Source organism: Trichoplusia ni, chromosome 11 (genome assembly GCF_003590095.1).
Source record: "Trichoplusia ni isolate ovarian cell line Hi5 chromosome 11, tn1, whole genome shotgun sequence".
Lineage (NCBI taxonomy): Eukaryota > Metazoa > Arthropoda > Insecta > Lepidoptera > Noctuidae > Trichoplusia > Trichoplusia ni.
In genome coordinates, this window is record NC_039488.1 from 6,776,524 (window position 1) to 6,802,916 (window position 26,393).

General features: G+C 34.2%; 1 protein-coding gene across 1 annotated transcript in view; it reads right to left on the reverse strand.

The window, feature by feature from the left end:
* The window catches only part of LOC113498686, a 165,398-nt gene that overhangs the window by 137,088 nt on the left and 1,917 nt on the right, over window positions 1–26,393 (reverse strand). The window contains exon 2 of the mRNA XM_026878801.1: window positions 8,519–8,750. Coding sequence (XP_026734602.1) covers window positions 8,519–8,594 — 76 coding nt within the window. The 5' untranslated portion in view covers window positions 8,595–8,750. The remainder of the gene's footprint in view (window positions 1–8,518; window positions 8,751–26,393) is intronic.

Consider the following 26,393-nt stretch of genomic DNA (forward strand, 5'->3'; position numbering starts at 1 on the left):
ACGTTGAAACCTTTTTTACCTGGGATTAACTGTCTGCCGCCCTGGGGTAGGCGGAGAAGTGTGCTGAATGAAGGATTGTAACGCATTGCCATACACCGACACAAAATCGCAGACGACGTAGCACGGCGGTTCAGATTTATTCAGTAAGAGTCAGACACTACAAGCTTCCTAAATTATTCTTCGACGTTATCGTACATACCCATGCCTGAACGGGATTAAATTTTATTCAACCGTATCGATCTTTAGACTAGAGCTAAATGACATACAGACAGACATCAAAAACAAATCTTAGGAAGTGTTTGTAATAGTCAAATAATATACATACAACAACACCCTATATATGTCTCACTGCTGGACACAGGCCTGTTCCCATAAAGTGAAGGTTCTAGTTTTGATCTTTTTTTTTAGCCCCACTTATATTTTTCCACCCTGCCCGGTCTATTGCCTCTTCCAAAAAATCTAGTAATTTTTTAAACAATGTTTAGTAAATAGATATTCTCTTATAAAGCCTCGTTTAAACACATGTCCTCCTAACTAAATCTGAATTATTGGATCTGGCAACACAGATTTCGGTTAGTGTGCCAATGTCATTAATTCTCGGGGAACGGCCATCGTTAGTATTATGATCTAGCTCGGTTAAGTACATTTTAAACTATGACTTAGACTGAATTTTAGGATGAATAAATCGTAGTCGGATCTACCTATTATTAGATACATTTTTAACCCACCAAGAAAAAAAGCGTTATGTTATGTGTGTGTGTCTGTGTATATATGGTAATACTTAACCGTAACATTTAGATGCGGCATTTATTTAAAAGACCTCAAGTCGATATTTAGTCATAATTTTCCAAAATCGGTCAAATCATTTCGAGATCTTAGCTCTTTTCTTTAGCCATTTGTCTGGCGTTGGATGAGGTCTTATGGTCAACAGACAACAAAACAAAACAGACTCTTTTAGGAGTATATCTCACTCAAAAACAAAATCAAAACACGTACGCTTTTTTTCTAATTATCAGAATCCTCGCAGTGGTGTAAGGATTTGAAACAACTCATACAAACATCCTAAAAATACACTTCTTTTATTCGCCAAAAAGGAACCTTTACCCATTAAAAAATAACAATAAAACCCCCCCCATCCCTTTATAATTAGCATAACTCAATGAAAAACAATCAACGAAGTAGGGTAGATAAACAAAAAGTTCCGAAACTCGTTCACAATCTTTCCGAACGTTCTATTTTTAAATCGTTTAGCTGTCAACTGTCAAACTTGATGACAGATGGCGTTTTGCGTGATTCGGATAAGGGCGTGTTTTGTGACGTAACGGTGCGATAGGTAAGTGAGCAAATACAATTTTCGTCTTTTGTAGGGTCTAAGTTACCTATTAGTTAGTCTAAGTTAGTTATGTTATTGAAAGAAAAAACTGGTCTTGCTTATAAAAGAGGCATGAAATGAAAAATACCTATAATTTTAACAACAATCAATTAGTCAATGTTATTTTAACCGACAATAAAAGGAGAACTAGCTCCATTTTTGTGGTAAACTTATTATAGTTTCTAAGTACGTTCACGAGCTTGGTTCCTGAGCTTAAGACAATTATGACATGCCTTAAGCTCAGGAACCGATCTTACAGACTGATCATTTACCAAATCTACTCATCACCATAACTGTCAATGACACCACAAAACTACACCCAATAATTTGACAAACAGCTGAAAAATAAATGTTTTAAACTCTGTATCTTCTCCTTAACCTATAAGTACTAAAAAAATAATCTTTAAAACACAATGTACAGGATTTGTGGTGGCCCCGAACGTTTCCGACTTTAGCCGACATTAGCCGAGCGGCACGTTTCGACTATTACAGGCCGCCATTTTAAATATGGCGACGCATATAACTGGTTTTTATGAACGCAATGGGGTACACTAAGTTATTTTTAAATAACGTTTAGGGATTTATTTTGACGGGATAATTCTTGGGTTTAGTTTAAAATGCGTTCAGGAAGTTTGGAATTTGTTATAGGAAAGATGAAAGGTGTCTGTCATAGTATGATATTTATTGTTTATTGTTTTTATTATTTGCCATAGTATTATATAATATAGAAGATAGTGAATGGGCAAGCAGAAAAGCTGCAAAAAAGTAAATTAGCCCTTTTGCGTATATCAAAAATAAAAAAACCTTCCCCAAGATAGCAATATCGATCCCGAATTTCGTTTTGAGTCGCGTTTTTATATTTTAAACTGAGTTGACAAAAATACATACCAAGATTGTTTAACTTATTCAATCGACTTCAAAACGGAGGCGGTATGTTTGTTGCTTCGAAATGGATGAACTGATTTTGATGATCTCTTTTTTCATTTGACGTAAATAGTTGTCATTTGGTCCCATAAGCATTTCATTAAGTTTGTCTCACAAGTTTTTATTTTACGTCGGAAGTATGTTATTGTTCTTAAAAACACATTAATAAGAAACTTAAAAAATGGATTCTAGTTGATATAAATTTTGTATGGTAAACCCCGACAGTTAGTACCTTATTTTAAGTTAACTTTTTGCTTTAAGATTTCGCTTAACGATGACATTAGTACAAATAAAGATATATTTACCTATGCCTTAATCTTTCAACAGGTGAAAGATATGCTGCTAATTAATTAAAAAAGTCAATAAAAAGGACTTGTCAATAATATCTTCATGCTAATTACTGTTGGGGGCGGAGCAGCGCGAGAATGGCATCTGTCATCACGTGTGACAGATATACGGAGATATTTAAATAGAACGGGTTGATAGTAGGGTGACGATGCGATTGGAGATTGAAGGATATGATCGGGAAGTTTAAAGAATGAGAGATAATTAGAGGATATTTTTACTAGTTTTCAACTAACAGAGGAGTCGTGAAGTTTAGGTTTTCTTCTTTTATACGATAAAATAAAACTAAAATAATACAGTAGAATACACTTAAATTTAGTATTTAATTTCGTTACTACACAATGAATGCAATAATGGACGAAACATAGAACTTCACTTAGTGGAAAATACTTTGACATTATGGCCAGAGACAAAATAAGAATAAATAAAAGATATACATATTACGATATCACCTGGAATGAATCTGAGTTAAGAAAAATATCTGTCAAATAAGACCCGAAGAGACCCCAAAAAACGAGACAATAAAAAAAAACTTAACCAACTAAGGTAGCAACAAAAACGATATTTAAACCGGAATAAAATATCCTTTAAACTTCAGGAATCCTGGTCACCCTTCACCCGAACGGGACTCGAACCGCCTAAACGTTTGAGCAGTTAATTTATTAACTGGCGACCGTCACGACGTATTTAAATATATAACTTTATATTTAAGTGTCGGCTCTTTGACTATAGTCGTACATCACACTTATATTACGAACGGCAATAGGGGTAGATGTAACAAAAAAATAGTATTTGAACATAAGGTTAGAAACTTAGAACTATATAATTTTATCAGAGTACTAGCTGTTGCCCGCGACTTCGTCCCCGTGGGTAGAAGATATAAGTTATTTTTTATACCGGCCCTGTTTTTTTTTCACATTTTCCATTGTATCTTCGCTCCTATTAGTCGCAGCAGAGGTGACTTTGAGGGTGACCAAATTAATGTAAGTAGGAGTTTATTAATTAATCAATTATTCGAATTAATTTGTCAGCACACAAATTATTGACAGTTCCAACTGTTGCTTAACTTCTGAGTTTGGTTTGAATTATTTGTTGTTATAGTGGAAACCGAAACACAACATCTTTAAAATGTCACTGCCTAGCTATCATAGTTCAATAGATACAGCTTGGCAACCAACGGACAGAGAGACGAACAGTTATAGAGAATTACCAAATTTAGACCCTTAGGACAAGTCTAGACAAATTTAACTGTCAACCAAACCAAAATGTCTAAACAAATACAAAACAATAAATGTAATTTAATCTACTTGAAGTTACAACAGCCCATCACAAACTAAGCCTCAGGGGTTTCTACTTAACCGCGTCTCAAAAGATTTTAGACGTCTTCAAGTCTGCGCGTTTAAACCACTGCCTCAGGGTATTAACATCAAAGTTAGAGAAACGCGTAGCTTATAATGTTTTAATATTCCATAACTTTTATACAGCGCCATCTAGTATGAAACAAAGGGAAGCTTGTATGATGTATACTAGACAACTGATGTACACACTACGCATTTCTAAATACATAATCGTATATAATATGGATAAATAGGGATGACGACAATTTTTTTTTCAGTGTCCGTCTAGTAGTTTTCTGTATAATAATGGATACGTATTTTTTTATTTGTCCCGCAAACAAAAATTGACCAAATTACAGTGAATGAAACTTACGCGTGACGTCACGATTATGTATAAATTTTACCATATCGTTACGTCCCAAGCCCCCTCTCTTAAACTTCAAAGCAGTTAATCTTTGTCAATTCAAGTTTTTCTGAAAAAGGAAAAAATACGTCTCATATTTTAAATTATCTAATAAGGGACTAATTAGATTTTTTCCTTTTATACCCAGTCGACATCCCTATTACACCCAGACACAGAACAAATGATCGCGCTCATCACTCAAACATTTGTCCTGGGTGGGAATCGAACCCACGACCTCCACAATTTTAATAATAACAATCAATTTAAAACATAACTCTCATTCCTCAGTCGGGTAAAAACAGTAAACAAATCTAACCGTAAAAACCGGTCCAACCACACCCCTTAATAGTTAACACGGGGGCCTAAACATCCCTTACCGTTAGCAGCCCTAGGGTTAATTATCTAGCCGCGTGGGGTTAACTCTATTACATTCTTGGTACCTACATTAGGTATGTTTGTGGTTTGCCAGATTTTAGGGTTAATCTAAGCTAGGGGGTTAAATTAAATACATATTAGATTTAGAGTTTACTGTTTTTGACCCAAGTCTTATAAGGGTGTTATAAAATTTATGTAAATTTGGTATTCAAGCTACTTACAAGGAGCGACTGCCTATCTGACCTCCTCAACCCAGTTACCTGGGCAACACGATACCCCTTAGTTAAGACTGGTTGTCAGACTTTCAAGCTTCTGACTACCCGTAACGATTGTCAAAGATGTAAGAATAGCAGCCGGAATCCACAACTTAACGTGCCTTCAGAAACACGGTAGAACTCGTTATGACAAAGATAGTCACCCATCTACGGGCCGACCGCGTCACGCGTAACTTAACCTCTGATCGATCCACTTATGCAGTTATAGCTTAGCAACGAGACTCTTCTTTTCTCTTCCATAATACAAGAGAATATTACTTTAAAAGATGCTAGCAGGCATTAACTCAGATCACAAGTCAACATCGGACCACACAAGATCCCTACTAATATTATAAATGCGAAACTAGCTCTTTCTGTCTGTCCGTCTGTTACGCTTTCACGTCTAAACCACTGAACTAATTTTAATGAAATTTGGTACAGAGATAGAGTTGACCTTGAGAAAGAACATAGGATAGTTTTTATCCCGGAATTTTGAAGAGTTCTCTTGGAATCGCGATATAACCGACCTCGACGCGGGCAAAGCTGCGGGCGAAAAGCTTGTATTAAATAAATTCTCGTTCTTGTACGTCATACAATAAATTAGTCGTCTCGACACGGATTCAAGCGATTACGTATTTTAAAGTTTATATTACATGGGATTTGCTTTCATAAGTACTGTTTGTTTTTGCAAAGGTAAGGAAGGTCAGATAAAAAGAAGGTTATAATTCTCTGCATCCTAGAAATCATTATACCAAAATTGACTCGAAATCGGTTAGGTGATTTATTAAGGCGCTATTTATTATATAGTTTCATAATATTATAATACTTTAACCAAGATTTACTTTTAAAAATCTGTTTGTATTTATTTTTGTAATCAACAACATTTTCAAGACAAATCAAAAGATTCAAAACTGATTATTCAATCCTGAAATAAGTAAGGATTTGAATGCATGTAGGTGCAGGTTCGATCCCCAACGCAGACAAATACCTAAGTAACTTTGAAAAAGTATAGATACATAATGTAATAAATTCAAAGGCGTTGTTCATAAAATAGCTAACATTTCGTTGACTACTTTCAATTATGTATAATAAACTATAATTACAACGTTACGAATATTTAATAATGGTATCACTTAAATATTAATGCTGGCAACATTGTAGCGGACTTTAATAGATTTTTATGATTATACGTTATCTCTCATGTAAGGTGATCTTGTTCAATTACTCAAAATTAAAGGGTTAACACCGCATTTGTAATGTGTAATTTAAATTAGTTTTTTGTACAAAAGATATAGGCGATTTTAGAATTTCTTATTTTTGCCTTAACGTTGAAACATTGTATTAATGTTTATCTTAATAATCTTGCGTCTATAGGCTGACGATTTATATCATAAACAGTGAAAAAGAAAATGGAACCGGTAAAGTGTGAGTCGGTAGTACGACACTGAGGGTGAGTTTTATTTTTCCCACGTTTTTATACACTCACTTTCTTGTATGTTAGTCCTTCCGGTTGGATTTTCCCAATAAGATAGCAGGCTGAAATTTTCATGGTAGCTTCAAACCCAATGACAATGCAATTAACAACTATAAAAACGGCTGGACCAATTTTGATAACATTTGAATGGAGTAACATTTAAAAAGGGTTTTTAGATTTGTTTCATCTATTTATATATTAAACTTTGAACACGGGACCCTAAAATACTCAAGTTATTTAGATCCTGTATCATTAAGTTATTGTTAACACGGACTCTCGTGCCCAAGTCCACGCCGTAATGCATTTTAAATTACTACAAGTGAAGTGAAAAGCAAAAAATGTATTATGATGCTTAATTTATAAGCACCACATATTATAATACTTATGTACGTAGGTATTTTAAATTCTATTAAGAACCGGTCAAGAGAGATTTGGACTCACCTACAAAACAAGCGTGAAAAAGAAAACATTAAAACTACAAAATCATTTAATAGATTAATTACAAACAATACATACTTAGCGAAGTCTGTTAAAAACTACCGAGCCGAAATTAAGTGCTTCTATATGATAAATTATTATCTCTTTGCGCATGCCTACGACTGCAATTCTGTTTATACTGTTGCAAAAAATTGAAAGACTACCGTGCTGATATTTCTAAGTATATATTGAATTTTTATCTTGTGTCAGTCTTTTCATGTTTAAGTTATCCATGCAGGCGGGTTTTTTGTTTTTTAAATTATTATTTTATTTATGTCTTTTTAGTTAATTATTATTTATTTATCGTTCCATTTAATATTAAAAATGCAAGTTATGTACATACTTAGAATCAGTGTTTAAAATCCTTCATTTTGATACCCCACTTAATATGCCTGGATTTATTTTTATTTCCTCACATTATGGCTTCAAACAGCCGCTATATTGTTTTTTTTTATATTTCACCTACCTAAGAACACTCGGGCTATTAAGACAAATCTAACGATACCACAAATGTGAAAATCCATTCAACGGTTCTAGAGATACAAGGTAATAAAGAATATTACATACATACAAGATACGCGCTAAACACATAACCCTCCTGGCAGTCGGGTAAAAAACCATTCAGGCAACTAATCTGTGGAACTAAACTAATGTAAAATTCATAAATTATTATTCTTAAAATATCTATCTATATTTGCAGCTAACTGTACCTAAGGTCGTCCTAAAATCTAGACTGAAAACTTACTGAAATTTAAGCGTGAAAATTCTCCGAAAGTTTTAATTAAACTTTGAAATATTATACTTACTATTATAGTATATGTTCTAAGATACGGATTGAATATAAATTCAAGGCGAAGGGTGGATGTCTAGAAAAACATTCTTCTTTTTGACTAGAGTAGTACCAACAGACAAGTTTTTCAAAAAGTTGTACGGATCCCTAAGAGTTGTGACTTCAAATCTTGATCTGTTTATTGGTCTTTTCTGTAATGGATATTTGTCAAAGTATTCTTTGATAATTATAACAATTCTAATTGTTTGAAACAGTGCCTGTAAAAGAGTTACACATCTCTCGCTAACGCTGACGAATCACTCAAATGTATTGAACTGTCAAAGTCACGTCACTTGAGGAAGAGGAATGTCATTCACATACATTAGAAGTTTTTCATTCATTTTTCATTTACATTATATATGCCTTCTGCGGTGATTTACCTATGAAGTAATTAATAATTCAAATTCTACTAATACTATAAAGGCGATAGCACGTAAGTGTATGCTTGTTAGTCTTGTTTCTTTTACACAAGCAGTGTAAAAGTCTTGTTTTTTTATCAAAGGGCGTATAGAAGAGCTGAACACCTTAGCTCCTCTGTAAACAATAATTAAAAGCAGTCACCATAGCCGAAATCGGCTGGGAAGTATATATATATACTTTTACACGTAAAAACCACTGAACGAATTTGGACGAAACTAAGTACACAGGTAGTTTATAACCTGGATTAACACATAGATTAGTTTAATCATATTCCATTTGTAATAGTGAGGATAATTATAAAAACTTACCGTAAGAAGAATATACAGCGAGCATGAGCAGCAAGCAGACTCTTGCGATCACAGCACCCATCTTAACTTCAAACATATTAAAAATGGTGGCAGCAACACAAAATGGCCGACTAACTATTTAACACTGAAGTTTTTACATAATACTGATATTATATTTATTGATCTAATATTTTGAGTTCTTTTTATATTTTCTAATGATGTTTTCGAAATCATTCGCGGTTTCTCAGGTTATCTGGAAAGAAAGAAAAGATTTCATTAGTATTTGCATAATTATACGTTTCCACTAAACTAGTCTAAAGATACAGGGATTGGATAAGAATGTTAAAAACTAAATTTTCTAAGATTATTTCTAGAATTATTCCAGAAAAAATAAAACGTATCCATAAAAACCTAAACTATAGAATTATTTACACAAATTTGCTGTAATTTGATAACAGTGATTCATTGGTATTAAAAAATATCTTTGAGAAATTTTCCTTTTTTATATTTTTTCAAACCAATTTGGAGCACCCAGCTCATATCAAACTAACAGCAATTAACGCACAATTTTTGCTACCATTTCATATACACGTAATACAGGCAAACCTCGATATAATACAGGGAGCAGGTCTAAGTGTGGTGAGAACTGGATGCAGGTCGACAACCTCCAGTAATCTTAACGTTGCGAAGTGGAAACTACTTTCCATTGCACCAAGAATTGTGATTATTTTGCAGAGTTACTGATTTTGCTAAGTATTTTTTAAGATAAGAATAATATATAGTTATTCTTAAAATCGAATAAGTATTAATCAAGTCAATTTCAAGAATGCATCTTTTATTTTTGTGTTATGTCTGATTTTATGTTTTTAAGAATAGTGCACCAATCATCTTACTCTGTATTTACAGATACCTTTCCTGTCCATCCAAAGGTTGTGTGGAAGTAACGCCTTTAGCAATAAGACCGCCATTGGACCTGCATCTAGATCACTGCTATAATTCCATGGTGTACAATAAAGAATAATCTAGTCTAATGGAAAGTACTGAAAGCCGAATTTTTTATATGTATTTAGTAATCATACACGTCGGTCCTTGTAAAACACTGGTACTTAGCTGAAACCGGTGAGACTGGAAGCCGACCCCAACATAGTTGGGAAAAGGCTAGGCCGATGATGATGAATGATGAATCAACACGTACTTTGTACGTCGCGACTGACCATACGGACTCCTGTTGGGTCCGAAACTAGTCGGACAATCCCGATAAATAAACGAGATTAAATAGTCGTATCATTAAAGTAAGTTTTTTTAAAGCGACTTTTAACGGCCCATTGAATAAACGAAAAATGTACCAACATCTATGAGTATCGCTTCGTCTACAAAGGGATAAGTTAATAATCAAAGTTATACAATGACGTCACTAAGGGGTGTAATACGGCTATTATCTTATGGAACACATAGCCGGTGCATTAGAGGGCTATCCGGTTACCCTCCAGCCTTGCTAATGACAAGTAGGCCGGGAGACAGGGAACCTTCTGGGAAAATCATCTGAATAATTGTTATAAAGTATTGTGTGATTTGTTTATTAAAATAGAAATTGTGATTATTTGTTGAATAATGTTCTCTAAGTGGAAAAGTTCATATTATTACGAAAAAATTATAAAACTTAAACTAAAAGATTGTAGCAATCTAGCATTTTAAGATAGTTTGGCAGACGATACAGACTCAGAAAAAATAGTTTAAAAACTGTATCATAAAAAAACGAATATTTAGTATAATTTGATCACAATCATTAGCATGGTTTAATTATATTTTTATCGAAAGTTGTGTATTTCTTAAGCACAAAACATTACAAATATACTTTCCTAATACATCGCAGAATACTAATATAATCTCACTGATCCCGAACCGAAACATATTACATCTCAATATTAATAATATTAAGATAACATGTTCAAAACAACCCCGAGCTCTTGGACTATGCCTTAAGGGCACGCTAATGCAGTAATTACTGTTTTTTCTCTTAGGTGCAAAAACAAGGGGTTGCTGCCAAAGAGATTTGGACCACATTCCCATAAGTTTTAGGTATAACTTTGCTTGAAACTTTGTTGTTTCAATGAGAGGCATTTGGATGCCAGCCAATCTTGGATCCTGTTTGGGAATACTCTTCGAAAATCATGGGTTTTGCGAGATTAAGAGAATTCTTTGTTAATTATTTATTGAATGATTCATGTATCTGTTTGAATATACAGAATTTCTAATTATTACTTCAGTTATAATCTTCACAGCGCCCTCTATCTTGTCTAAGTAACAGTATTGTAATTGCGGAAACGAGACAGGAATAACTCGTCGTAGAGCGCCCTCTCGCTTGCACTCGTTCAGAGGTGGAAAACAAAACTAAGTGGAGATCTTATTAAAACTTTTGTTTGTCAGTAGATCAAATATAAGATGTTGTCAGCATGACTATGTTATAACGGCAATACAATTATGTATGTTATTGATGAAAAATTGACAGGCTATTATCGTTCATGAAATACTTCTGGTGGTAGACAAACAGATGGATAGATAGCTAGACCAATAGACATTACAGCCTTAGTAATACGGTTCTGATACGATACGATAGTAAGTTAGACTGGTTGTTAGACTTTCAAGCTTCTGACGATCTGTAACGACTGCCTAACATATTTTATAAACAGCCGAGACCTACAATTTAACGCTCCTTCCAAAAATCGGAGGAACTCGACACAACAAAGATGGTCACCCGTCTACGGACCAACCGCGTCAAGCATAGCTTAACCTGCGATCGATTCATTTATGCAATTATAGATTAGCCACGAGCTCCTCTAATTCGAACGAATATTTATTAGTTATTTATCTATGTCCGCGAGAACTCCCTTGTAAGGTCTATTAGCTAAGTTAAAAAATATTTTTCGTCTACCCTGCCAATCCCCCAAGGGTTCCGTAAAGCAAGTATTTGCTCTAGTATATTTTTATTTCATCTAGCTACGCGGAACGGAGAAAAATTACATTTATACTACATTTAAAATTAAATGTTAAACAGAGTTGTGGGTTTTATGTAAAATGTGCAGAAATTGCATTTTGAATGGCGGTCTCTTGGTTTTGAAATTGTTCTTTCATTAGCAGTAGGTACCTGTATTTTTTCAGACGAAGTAGACGGACTCTTATAATTTTCCTTTTTAAAAGTGACATTTAATTTCAATGTCTTAATTGTTAAATGACTATTAGAAGATTTTTTCCAATGTGAAAAGGTATTTTGATTACTGATTACGGAATTACAGCGTTTCTCAAATATGGCCAATTGACTTAAAAACAAACTCTTCAAAAGCTAACTTTTACTCCATGTATCAAAAACGATTGTTATTCGTTTCCAAATATTCAGCATATTTATAACCAAACCCATTTTTTATTGGCTAAATACTTAAATAGAATAATTTTACAGCAACAAATAAACCATTTTTTTATCTCTTACCAAGAATAATTCTTTTATTAATCGCCTAAAGGTGAACAAGCTTAACGCAGAAAATTAAAACAAAAAATAAAAAAGTTTGGTAATTATAATTAAAATAGACTCACTAAAGCATAAATAACTAAATTATTTTTTGGTTGGTACACTTGAACCCACAACAAAGGTGAAATATTAAAGTTAAAAGCGTCTTTGATGGAAAAATCTATTATTTTTATAGAGTTCGGTATTAAAACTGGTTTTGACTGATAGTAACTCATTCCCGTGGCTTTTGCCGTTTGATCCTAGGCCTATTTATTTAGTAGTTATATAGGTACATGTTAAAATATACAGTTTGGTGCTATTTCCAGCAACAATATCTAGACAGATTGTCGATTGGATCTCCTACCTTCTTTCTTTTGCTATCTTTGGCCTACAGACGTATATGTATAACTAGCTGTTGCTCGCGACTTCGTCCGCGTGGTTAGAAGATATAAGTAAGGAATTTTTGAATGGAAGCCCTTAAAGATGAATAATTTTCCCGGTTTTCCCACATTTTCCATTGTATCTTCGCTCCTATTAGACACAGCGTGATTTTATATAGCCTAAAACCATCCTAGATGAATGTTCTATTTAACACAAAAATATTTTTTCAATTTAAACCAGTAGTTCCTGAGATAAGCACGTTCAAACAAACAAACTAACTCTTCAGCTTTATATATTAGTATAGAAGTTTAGATTATTTTTATAGACTCGCACTGTAAATTTGGCATTAGCATACTGAACCGATCGCACGCTAGTCCGTTTCAAACTTGACTTTATTTTAATCACAATCTTTGGTGACCGACTGTACTAAAAAAAACTTTTCTTATGATCGTCCAAGAGTTAGTAATCACGTACAAAAAAAAATAATTACTTTTTTAAATCAAAAGAAGTGCCTCCTCCAAATTATCTTCTAAATGAATAATTAAACTCGGTTTTGAGAATCACAGCTGACATTTGAGATGTCAGAATCAAAGTTAATATCCTAAATTAACTGTTTAAAGATTTAAGATAAATTCTCTAGAAGCTTTTTAAATACTGAGGAATTTAATCTTTAGATATATTGCGATGATTTTTAGGACATTATTGTAACACCCAAAATTAACAACGAGCGTTCGAGGATCACAAAAATATTTGTCTTACTTGGGGATCGAACCCGCGACACGTCAAGTACTTTGATCATTGGTCTACTTCTGGTTCACTAGTTAATGCTGAACTGAGGGCCTTCTTAGTGCAACTTCAGGGTACACAATTTTGAAATTCTCATGCTTAATGGTTTTCTGTTTAGGGCCTTCTTTGATTTATACACATACATTTTATTTTTATTTATGTCTTTGATTGAAATCACCGGTTATCGAAACAGTATCAAAAACGTCAAAGAATATGATTGAACCTTTTTAAAATTAATCATAATTGATCATTAATTATATACAGTCATAAATATTATGTTTTGTTTTTTTGCCAGACTTTGTAAAACCCTACATCAAGGCAATTCAAGAGCCTTATAGTTAATAGAATCATTGAAACACTAACTCACTTCAATTCTGAAAAATTTAATAAGGCTGTGGGCTAAGGATGTGGGAGTGATACTAAATAAAAAAGGACCAAAATAAATGTTCTCCAAAAATACATCTGAACCGAATATGTAGCGACCAAGATCTTTTACTTTTTAGATTAACATCTATTTGCCCAGTAGAAAGGTTTTAACATGATAATATTATAAGAAAAGCCTTAAAGGCATCCAAAATGACATGAAAATGAAACTAACATTTTACATGACATAACTTTAAGAAAATAATACCAGTAACGAAACTTGTCCACTCTTCAACAGTTTTACCAACGTCTTATCTTGAATTCTAGGGTTGCTAAAGCTGGTAAATTTATTTAAATAGATATTATTTTAGGTATTAAAAGTAACTTTATTTAGAGAGAATAGAGAGTATTCCAAGTTCGATTCGATAACCCGCTCATGATTGAGGGTTCCGGGCCCGAAACTAGTCGGGCACTCTCGATAAATAAAATTGAGTAAGCGGTTATAAAATAATATACCTCATGATCGAACCCACGACACAACTTGGCTATCGTATATGCAGTCTCACTTATTTAAGTGATTTGAAAACTAATTTAGTTTTGAAAATCTTTTTTTTACTGATAGTAATATCTGAGTTACATATGCTAGGCTAGATTAGGCTATATAGTAACCGCGCAGTAACGGAGTACTTGTTAAGCAAATTCTGCGGAAAATGGAAATTAGAGCCTATATGCCAAAAATCTAAATAAAATATGCCATTTTAGGCAAGAATTTCAGAAACCATGCTGCTGAGGAGACTTAGGATGACTGGACTGACCGAATCCCAGAAAAGCCCTTAGCATAATGGGTCAACATGGATCCTATATAGAAAAGAGGCTACCACCGAGGTGCAACTAAGTAACATGCCAAATGTCAGTGGGTTAGTCACGAAAGCGTAAGAGACAAAAATATTTACAACCAATTTCATCGTATTAACAAAAAATATAAAATGAAATATAAACTTAAACATTTCTCCTTAATGTTAGAAACCTAGTAACTCTTACAGAATTCTATTATATTGTGAAAACAATCTTCTTAAACTCAATTTATTCTAGACGTAAGGTGAAAAACAACTTCGTTCTTCGGAACCAATTTCATCAAGAAAAACTATAAGGAGATTTATAATAATAGACTTTTTATAAAGAATCATATTCTATATAACATTTATTTAGGTAATTAAAAAAACGATCAAGTGAAAGTCAGTGAGGGTTCAGCAAACACAGTTTGGGTTAGGTACCTTTGTAATTTAATTGTCACCGGGGCAAATTTGTGTCTATCACTGTGATATTTTTTATTACGATTATCGCTTTTCTACAAAGCAAAGGAGGAGTTATTCGAAGATTTTCCATCCATTAAAAAACAAAATTAAAAAATTAAAATATTAAAAAAACTAAAATTAAAAGGTTAAATTATTTTTCCAGATCAGAAACTTATTTATATGTATGTCAAAACAACGTTTGCCGGATCAGACAAAGAGGATTTATTTGATAATCTATCATAAAAAAAAACTTGTCTAAATGTAAAATCTGAAAATTAACCACAATCTTATACCTATATCACAAATTTGTCAACCCTAACAAAATAAAGCGGAAAATAAATGTCATTTCGTAGTTTACGTGAACAGGTCCACAGAGCTTCGCCGCGGGGCAGACGCGGCCAATAGTACTGACTACAGAGCTACAAACAGACAGAGTGGACACAAATGTTTCTGACATATTATGTAAGGATTATTTGACCCTCGTTTAGGTTGGTAATGTATTATTATTATTTGACCTGTGTACTGTTTTTCATGTTTATTATGTTGAATTTTAACCTATGCTGGAAAAAGAGGGTTGTGTAGTTTTACTGTTGTCTTCGGTGTTTTTGGTATGTATGTAAGTGAATGATTTCGGATAAAGGTTTTATTTGGAAGCAGTTTTTATAGCGGCTTATACATGTTCTATCAAATTCGGTCCATCAAGGGGTGTGTCTTCTGCTTTGCCCATATGGTTGCCAAATTCTAGCCACAGAAGTAGCCTATGTACTTATTTGGAGTTTGTATGTACTTATTCATCATAATCGGTCAAGGGATTTAGACAAAACAGCGTCACAAACAAAAAAAAACACTATTAACGAGTTAATTTAGTAAATAGTTCATCTATATAAATAAATACATTCCCATCTCTTACACAAATTAATATCATATCTCTACAAAATAATAAACCAGACACAAATAACGACTTTCTCTTAAACAAAACGAACAGACACACAGGCAGACGACGTTTGTCAAGCGAGTGATTAATAGTCCGCCATCTTGGTTCTTTTTCCCGCCAGTTCTGCTTTCATCCCGGCCAACATGTTGTTAATGAGTAAAAGTTTTATTGTAAATGTTTACTGTTATTAAGTATCGTGGAAAAGCGATAGCAATTGGTAGCGAATATTGTGGAATTATTGCTTTATGAAGTGAGGTTAATCCCCAAATTAGTTCAGACATTTATGATCTGGAAATTTTAATTATTTGAGACTTGGTTCTCTTTTTGAATTTGGTTTGAAATATTCCTATTTTTTATATATGTAGCCTGTTTTTGATCCTACTGCTGGGCAAAGGCCTCCCCCTTTCTCTTCCACCATCTCTCTATTCTGTGCAAGTTCCGGCCACCTATAATATTCATCATCCGCAGCTAAGGATGTAGATTGTCAACGTTTTTTTTTTCCCATTATTTTGGTCCGTGGTGAAGAAACAAACATTTATTTTGACTGGAAATTGCACATTGCTATCGCTAGTTAAGTAATACCGCCGAAAGACATTGCTTTAATCACTGTAACTAAAATTATAAGTGCTTAACGGACTTTGAACTTTTAATGATTATTATTGTTTACGTTAATATTACTTTAATTTGAATGTCACAGTAACCCATATAAAGAAACAGAATTAACAATTCTTTTAATAACAACTAAATGCATCAGTAGCCGAGTATTTAAGGTCACAAAGTCAAAACCACTGCACGCGACCTGTCGCGCTTTCGATCCCCGCGTAGGACAAGCATTTGTGTGATCCACGAATGCTTGTTCTGAGTCTGGGTGTCTTTGTGCATGTGACTTGTATGTTTGTGAAACACAAGCACTGATTTCTTAGCGCGGGAGTTATTCAAGAAAAAAACTTGATAAAAAATATTGAAGCAAGCTTGGCACAGTTTTACTGATATCTTTTTTTGACATTTATTTCACGTTTACATAATCACCAGTGTCGCAATTCCACTCGCATTTAACCAGTATTTTTAGGAAGTCGTTTAAAAAACCTACTAACAAAAACTTCAAGCATTAAATCAGTTTAATAAATCAATTAGTTTCTGACTAGTGAATTATCAACGCTTTTTACAAGTACAGTCGTATCTACCATCACCGCTTAAACTAACATTATTGTAGTCATAGGAAAGAGATGACGCTATACACCGTTTAACTTACTATCTCTCTCCTACAAAAAGGTACTTAGAGACGAGAAGTTCCCATGTCAAATCAATACAACCGTTTAAATTATATAAACTTAGTTTTTAACATTCTTTTAGGGTTTTTTTTTCTATCTGTTTGAGTTAGTCAGAATAATAGGTCGTAGAGGTTATATAGGCAGTCGTTCTGCATAATTCGCTTCATAGCTTGGGAAAGGCTGGGAAAACCATGTCTTTATAATATAAATTTAGTATTTTTTATTCAATTGTTTCTAAGAGTTTTTGAAACGATCTTGAGGAAACCTGGATTCCTGATTATTTGAATCTGAAATCGCCAACCCGCAGTGAGCTAGCGTGGCGATCAATGGATCCTAGGACACCAGTTTGCCCCAAAATGAAACAGTTGCATGCTGGTAATATTACCAAAAAAATCTAAGCACAAAATATAAATGTTTGTATTCCACAAGTAAAACTAAACGTTCTATTTTTAACACCGAAAACAGCTGCGCTTCTGAGTGGCGAAGTAACATTTTTTCGTCAAGTGTCAAAACATCCAACAAAAAATTGTCAAAAGTATCATCCCAGATTTTTGGGGGTAATCCGTTCGACTTAAAATGTTTGCTTCGAGACAGCTTTTTCTTATTATTTGTGTTGTAATATAGATAAATATACGGTTTTCGGGTGCCTTGTTTCATTTAACACATTTGCTTTAAGTAAAAAGTTCTAAGTATTTAACAATTTTGTTATTTTTGTATTTAAGAACTTTAATAGTTGAGTATACCTATATTATTCCGTTTTTGGAGTCTCTTAGTTTTTAAATATTCGATTTTTGATTCTGAACAGCTGCAGAAGGATTAATCCTGACACAAAACAAATGAACGTGCTTATAACACAAACATTTGTCTTGGGTGGGTATCGCAGCAGGTATAGCAGTCAGGGCCACTAACCACTACACCAACGGACCAGTCATATTCTTCGTTCCACAACGCCATCTAGTCTCAAACTAAGCAAAGCTTGTATCATGTGTACTAGACAACTGATAAACATACTTATATATTTCTAAATACATACATATATAGATAAATTACACTTAGACACAGGACAAAAATGATCGTGATCATCACACAAACATATGTCTTGGGTGGGAACCGCACCCTCTGGTATAGCAGTCAGGGCCACAAACCACTAGACCAACAGGCCAGTCATAACAAGATGTCGGTCGGTACAAGATGGCTCCTGTTCGTTCAATCTCCTGATTGTTGTTCAATGAAGGCACATCATCATTGTTAACTCGCAATTGACATCAATGCGTTATTTTAATTCATTTGATTGATTGATAGCACTTCTTGCTTACGTCATACAGCGAGGGGATTGATCCAATGTTGTTGATATTGTGTAAAAGTTTTTATGGAGTTTAAGGGAAGTTAAAAAGACATTTTATATATGAGTTACAATGCTGGGCATAGACTTGTTCCCATTTGGGGAAAATTTGAGCATTGATCACTTAACGAGTGGTGATTTTTGATACCAATATTTGGAAACCAGGTTTCCATCACAATATTTTCCTTTACCGTTTGAAAGTTGTGTCTTAGAATCATCAAAAAGAAGGCATTACTAAAACTCACATTTCACTTGAACCTGTACATCATACAATTCATATCCAAACAGAACCACAGAGGCACCAAAACATGAGCAAAGGAAATATAAAAGTAGGTACATAATTCGTTTAAAAAGGGAATTAAAATCTATAGAACAAGCAATATCGTTCAGTAAAGTAAAACAGCGTTACATATAGAATGCGACGATCTTTCACATATTTTGTTTTTACGATACCCTCAGTGTGTGAGACCAACCCGCACTTCCTTCCCGTTGTTTTTATAACGTTAAATTGTTATCACAAGTTAGCAACAACGATTCAAACTCAAATTGCATTATGGACCCGACATAACCTCAAAACGGAATCGGTTGTCAAAACGAGTAGAAAGGGGAGGGAAAAATTATAAATTCCCTCCCCTGGGGGGTGGTTTACGAAACATCGGTCGACCCCATGACCTTTTCTTTTTTTTTGTAAGCGATGTAAGCAGAAAAATCTTGCTACCGTTCACGAGTCAAGTGCTTTAGTGTTGGCGGAGTGAGATGTCGATGGTTTGTTTTTATCGATATTTTTATTTGTGACACTGGTACCTATATTTATACTTATATTTTAAAGAAGAGGAGTAATCTTACGAAATAATGAACCTTATTTGAAATTACCTTTTGCCAACATTATTCATTTTATTTTTTAAACTAATCTTGTGTCACTGGGGATTTCCCATACATCCAAGTTGTATGCTCTAAGACATCCAGACTCAGGACAAGCATTCGTTGATCACACAAATGCTGATCCTACACGGGGATCGAACTCTCGACCCCTCTCACATATTAGGTGTGGCTTATACCACTGGACTATGAGGTACATTTGTTACTGTTCATTTCAGGATATAAAGTACTTATCAAGCTGAATCCCAAATTCAATCATAGTTCCAACGATTTGAACATGAAGACCAACCGACCGTACTCTCCACCACACCTCTCGCTTTTATAATGTTCAGAGCAAAAACTCTTTCTCAAAAACATCGATATCGATACCAACACAGCTACATCCCTAAACTCTCACCTGTATAATTTGAAGGGTTCTAGAGTGCAGCGCTCTCGAGCCGACCCCTTTACATCGTGTCACCTCTCTATTCTTCAGGCACCTCTAGTGAAACGGCGTTTACTTCATATAAAGGTTTAACTTGTTTTTGTCTTAGTTTCAACTTTTAACTTCAAGTTACAAGGTGTGCCAGCTTAAGAATTGTACGGTTTTATATGTCAAAGTAGTTAAAGTTACGATACTTAAGCAAAATACGTTTTTAGGATTCCGTATTGAAACGGTAAAAGTGGAAGCCTGTTACTAAGGTTTCGATGTCTGTCAATTTGTCTGACACATGTGTTTATGTCATGCAGCGTAAAAGCTTGACGGTAAAAAAAGTACACATGATTTATTTATCTTTAAGGCATTTAAAAAAAAACTGGTTTAGAAGCAGCAAGCAAAGTCATAAATTTGATAGGTTTCTTTCAAATTTTCTCTTTTAAGCATATTTGTACAGAACCTCCTGCATTGTGATTTCAACTTACTCTTAACCGGTTTAAAATGCCCTGTCTCTACATTTCACATTACAATGACAACAGCATGACACTTTAGGGTGTCTTTAAACTCTGCCTTTCTTAAAGACAATGTAACAGTTAAATAGGTCGTCTTCAACAAACCTTAAGGTAATTTAAGAAAGTGGAATGGACCCCAGAGATGAACGTTTGACTCAAACATGTCTTTAAGACATGTCTGAAGCCCTTTTGTGTATATAACTATAAAATGGTGCAACGGTTTAATCACGCGTATTTATCGGTATCGCCCGACTAGTTTCGGACCCAACAGGAGTCATTGATCATGAGCTGACGCGGCGGGGAGTGGATACAAATGTGGGAAAAACTAGAAAAAATACGTCACTGCTGCGCACAGACCCCTTCCTATATAGGAGAGGTTGAGGTTTATCACCAGGCTAGCTCACTGCGGATTGTCGATTTCAGATTCCAATATCTGGACTGGTTTTCTCACCTGGCCTATTTTTGATAGGTCGTAAACACCCAAGCATCTGCACGGACAGCCGAGTCGTTGAGGTCATCGCGCCAAACCCACTGTGTGCGACGTGTCGCAAGTTCGATCCCCGCGAGACGAGCGTTTGTGTGATCCACGAATGCTTGTTCTGAGTCGGGGTGTCTTTGTGCATGTGACTTGTATGTTTGTGAAATCCCCGGCAACTCAAGGATTAAAAAACTTAGTGCGGGACTCGTTTAAAAAAACTACAGAGACGAAATAATCTATCACGATTACAATTAATTAAACTTTCATTTTAATTTCAACGAAATTTAAAACCGCTACAGTTAAAACATTTAACCTTTATTGATTTTCGTAAATAGTGGTGAAAGTTGAACTTGTCAGTTAAATGTCAGTGAGAGTGACTTAATTTTAATATGCATTATGTGTACGGTGGTCAATTTTAACCGAAATAAAAACTGGTTCTTTCAAAACGTACTCGCTATTAAAGGTTACGATCAAATTAAAAGAGCTAAAGAAAAGCAAATTGGTCACCTGTCTTATTTATGACCAAAGTTAACCTTTGATTGATCTGTTGGTCTAGTGGTTAGTGGTTCTGACTGCTATACCGCAGGTCGTGGTTTCGATTCCCGCCTAGGACAAATGTTTTAATTAACTATCTATATTTTTTAGATTTAGAAATAATGTGTTTATCAATTGTCTAGTACTTAGTAGACATACGAGTCGATTTTATAACCGCCTTTTTTCTGAAGTCGTTTAGAAATAAACTTAATAAACTCAACAGCACTGCGCCATACTCCAATCAAAATATGTTGTAATAAAATCGTTGAAATCTCGGCTTTCCATAGCATTTATATCCCAAGGTACATATATACTCGTAAAAAAGTATTAACTTCTAAAATAGTCATAAAATTCTCGTTAAATCTCTTTACCAATAAAGTGAAGTATATTGGCGAGGTTTTAACACCACCTGTGAGGAAACAACATCGTTTCTTTTATTTCCATAAATGTGAAAAATGTATGGAATGTACGCACGAGGTGCAGGTTCATTTATAAAGCAAGGGAATAACAATGTCCCTTCTTAAGTTTTTTTTTATGTATCCCATTGCATCACATAGCTAGGCAAAGGCTTCCCCCAAATTCTTCCACGATTCTCCATCCTAGTAAACGTTCAAATCGACCCTCCACCACTTCCTAGACCGACCAAACAGCTCCCATAGTGTGGTGACTTTTGCCCAAGACGGTGACAGCCTTTTGTTATATATGTACTTTCTTAATTATAAGACACCACTGACAAACGGTAAAGGAAACGTGGATACAAGTAGGTATCTAAAATCGTCCGCAGTGAGCTAGCGTGGTAATCAATGCTCAAACATTCCCTATACGGGAAGAGGCCTGTGCCCAGCAGTGGGACGTATATGGTCTATTATTAACAAGAGTTAGAACTACTTAGAACTCAAATTTAAGTGTATTTTGTAGAAATTCCCACCCTTAAGCTTATAATTTCGACCTACCCTCATTAAAACAAATAATTCTAAAAACGGTAATAGTTAAAAACCTTCAGCGATTAAACTACGCGGTTTACAGTTAATCACTTAAGTGCAATCTCGATTGCTGGCAGTTAACTGGTACAGTGAGCTGCAATAGGACACCGGTAATTAGTAGCCGATTGGAGCAAATTGCTGCAATTATGTACTTCAGTGTTTCAGTGTACTAAGCCGGTATTCCGGGTATAGGGGGGTTGGGGGGGGTTTAGTTCTTTTTTTGTTTGATGTACAACCTGGTGTCAGAGTTCAAATCGGACGAAGGCCTCTGGCATAATTTTGTCCTCAAAAGTCTTCCTCACGATATTTTTCATTCCCGTCTTTGGGTGATTCGCAGAAAAAAATGAGACAAGGTCGTCATTATCTTCATCTTACCAACTGACTACTGGTACGAAGTGACTGTAGTGCTTAAATGTTATAATTCTCACTTCATTTATCAATAGCATACACACGTATGTATGAAATGAAGCAATCTGCAGTATTAAGTGTGGTGCGGATATTGACGTCCTTATCTACGACGTATCACTTTTTTTCTTGAGAATCACCGTTTTTAACTAGCGACAATAATTTTGATATGAAATAGGTGCTGAGACAACAACCAATCTCTTGGAAGTTTCTCGGAAATCTACAACTTTGATGGCGAATCGGGATGGGTACATTTGTCGTATGCCAAACTAATCAATGAGCAAAAATTACCACCGAGTCCGTAACACAAAACCGACGTCAACGAGGCAGACCCAGACGGAGATGGCGGGATGACCTGAATTCGTTCCTGGCCACTGGCGGCTCATGAGAGAGACATGTGGAAGAAGAGTGGGCTTTTGCCCAGCTGTGGGATATCAAGGCTAGTAATAATATGACGGGATTTGAACCTAGGTTAATTGATTGACAGTCTAACTAGAATATCTCTTCTATACTCATATTGTTTGTAATATTATGTGTGATAGTAATGGACACACATTGTTATCGCAAATACAATTACGTTAACCTGTTGACCTACTATAACAGTATCGAGTTCTCACGGTCTTCATTATTGAAGCATATTTGTATATATAATATTAAAATTCTTTACAATCAAATGTACCGATAATTATATAATTCTTCACAATGAAACTTTAAAATGACATGGAAATACTCTTTTTTTTACTCAACTGCGTCAGAAGAGTTAAGTTTTTCAAGTGTTTCTTTGGCATTACTGCCCAAACCGCTAGAATGATTCCGACTAATGAGTTATCATAATTGTATTATGCCAGTGACACAAGATTATTACTTGTTTGAAGTGTACCTCAAAATATATAGGCATTACAACATTTAAAACATACGTATTTGTTGTTGTTGAGACAAAACTTCAGATATTATACTTAGATTTTTGCTTCTCTCGTTTGTGTGAAAAAAATCACATATTATAAACATCACTATCCGATGTACCCAAAACTTTTGTATCGAATACGATTTATTATAACATTTCTATTTTATTTTACAATAAAGATTTAAGAAAAATAGCCTACACAACATAATATATTAAATAACTAAGTCGGCCATTTTACACGCCAGAAAAATTTGAATTTCGAAGTCGGATGCACATACGAAACCAGAGACAAGTGCTAATGCATTCCCCGTACTACGGATTTAGGCAAAGGAAACTCTACACGCGTTTAATGGAACCTCGCTGATGGGTATTTAAGTTTTTTTTTTTTCTTGTATTTATTTATGAGGTGCGATGTAGGCGATGTAAATGGATTTCTGGAAACGTGGTGGCAGTGTAAACAGTTTTGTAACCCTTGCAGTGTCCACAAAACTAGGGCTAAACTGAACTTAACTACAGCAGTATTTGAATTTGAGGTTAGCAATACTGTAGAAGTTAAATTATCATTCTTATTGTAATAATGTTTTCTGGAAAATCGTTGCAGTAGTATCGTCATATTACCGGACACCAGACTATTTTGAGTTTTCACATTATTTAAATGAATTGAGTATCTACTGGTGTATAGCCATTAATCTTAAAGTTTTCTTTGTACCTTTCTGCATGTAGTAGAAGACCGTGACCACTACATTATGGCGAAAATCGATTCGATATTATGAGAGATACCTACATAAATAATGTGATTTATATTGACAGAATTTTCGAAATTGCTTTAGTATGTCCTGAGGTTACACTCTACAACATCATTAACTTTATTTTTTTATAATAATAAGCCTATAAAGTGGGCAAAGGTATACGCAGATAAGAATAATACATTATTATTTAACACCTGTAACCTACTCAATCAACACAATAAAGATACTTTGACTTTGACATTGACATTGAACCTTACAGATAAATGAATAATACTCTGATACAAAAAATACATTCACTTCATTCATCAACTAATATTGCAACATTTTAGCCTATACTTAAGTTTCATATAATAATATGTATATTTGATCTATTCAATGAACAAAATCCCTACACAAAACCATCCTTTAAAACTCCTTTTTGCAATTCAGTTAATACCTTTCAGAGACAATACAGCTTGCCACTAGTGGCCCTATGTAATCTTATACTGCTTAAAACCTGTTTCAAAGAACAGGTCTATGTTAGTCCTTTGCTTTAGCTAGCAACTGTCATGGTTTTATGATTATGTTTCGAATTATGGCAGAATAACTCAGCGCATGTTTAAAAAAAATGCATTGACAGATTACTTGTTTTGGGGGGAATTTAAATGTCAATTAATTGTCAAGTTGTTCTTGTTTTCATTATGGATAACCGAAAGTAGGTAAAGTCAATGTTAGCATAATACCAATAGTGTATCCAGAATTTATAAAGAAACATATACTCCGGAGACACAAGAACTAATAAAATGATGAGTATCATGTTTATGAAAATTTGATTATAATTTTAATTAGAGATGCGCCGAATAGTGGTTTCACCGAATAACCGAATGCCGAATACTATTCGGTTTAAAGTTTACCGAACCGAATATTCGGCCGAACTATTCGGTTCAAAATTGCCTCGCCTAAACGCCTAAACCTCGCGTATACAGGTTTCAACATGTCCTTACTTGCCGCCCGCAAGATTAAACATTTAAAAAAATGATATTTTTTAAGTTTTAACTGTTAGTTTCAGAAATAAATATTACTAGCTTTTCACCCGCGTCAAGGTCGGTTATATCGCGTTTCCAAGAGAACTCTTCAAAAGTCCGGGATAAAAACTATCCTATGTTCTTTCTCAAGGTCAACTCTATCTCTGTACCAAATTTCGTTAAAATCAGTTCAGTGGTTTAGACGTGAAAGCATAACAGGCAGACAGACAGAGTTACTTTCGCATTTATAAAATTAGTAGGGAATTGTAGGGATTATTATCTTGTTCTATCCAAAGGTTGTCTGGCTTTAAGCGATAAGATCGCCATTGTACCCTAACATTGTATGTATTAAGAATCACTGCTGTAATTCCATGGTGTACAATAAAGAATATTCTATTCTATTCTATGGTTGAAATATTTTGCTTGGAGGTCTAAAAGTATAATTTATGATTAAAAACTGATTAAAGCGTTTTTGAAATTAAAATAAATATTGACTATAAAGTTGTAAGTAAAATGTGGTTGTTTAAGAAATAAATATGTTAATTTTTGGTTAAAAATAAACAGTGAGTTAAAGTTTATTTGCTCATAGTATTTCGTAGACTTATAACAGAATAAGTTATATCTATTAGTTCTACATCGGCTAATGTGGCGGAGAAAAAAAGAACCGAATATATTCGGCACGAAACCGAATAATTCGGCCGAATACGAATAGTGAAAAAATTGCCGAATACGCCGAATACCGAATACCGAATAGTTATTCGGCGCATCTCTAATTTTAATTATAAAAAGTTATGGTCTTTGGTCTATTGGTTTGGTTATATTACATGGTCTACTACCAACTCAATAGCAGATTATTTACAAGGGTAACTGTTACAGTCTTATCACTTACAAATAATATGAAATATGACAATCAACAACATATTAGCCAGGAATCATCCATAGCGGAGTACTGAACACCCACTGTATCTTCTACTTTTATGAGACAACTGACCATGTTAATATTATGGACAGGTTAAGTTTATGAGTTTTTTATGTATCTCAGAATAAAATTCTTTTACCTACTTAATTCTTTTTTGAATTTCATATTATATTACCCTGAAAAACTGTTCCCTATTTTAATTGATCACTATTTGTGAACCTATACATTTTCTGCACATTT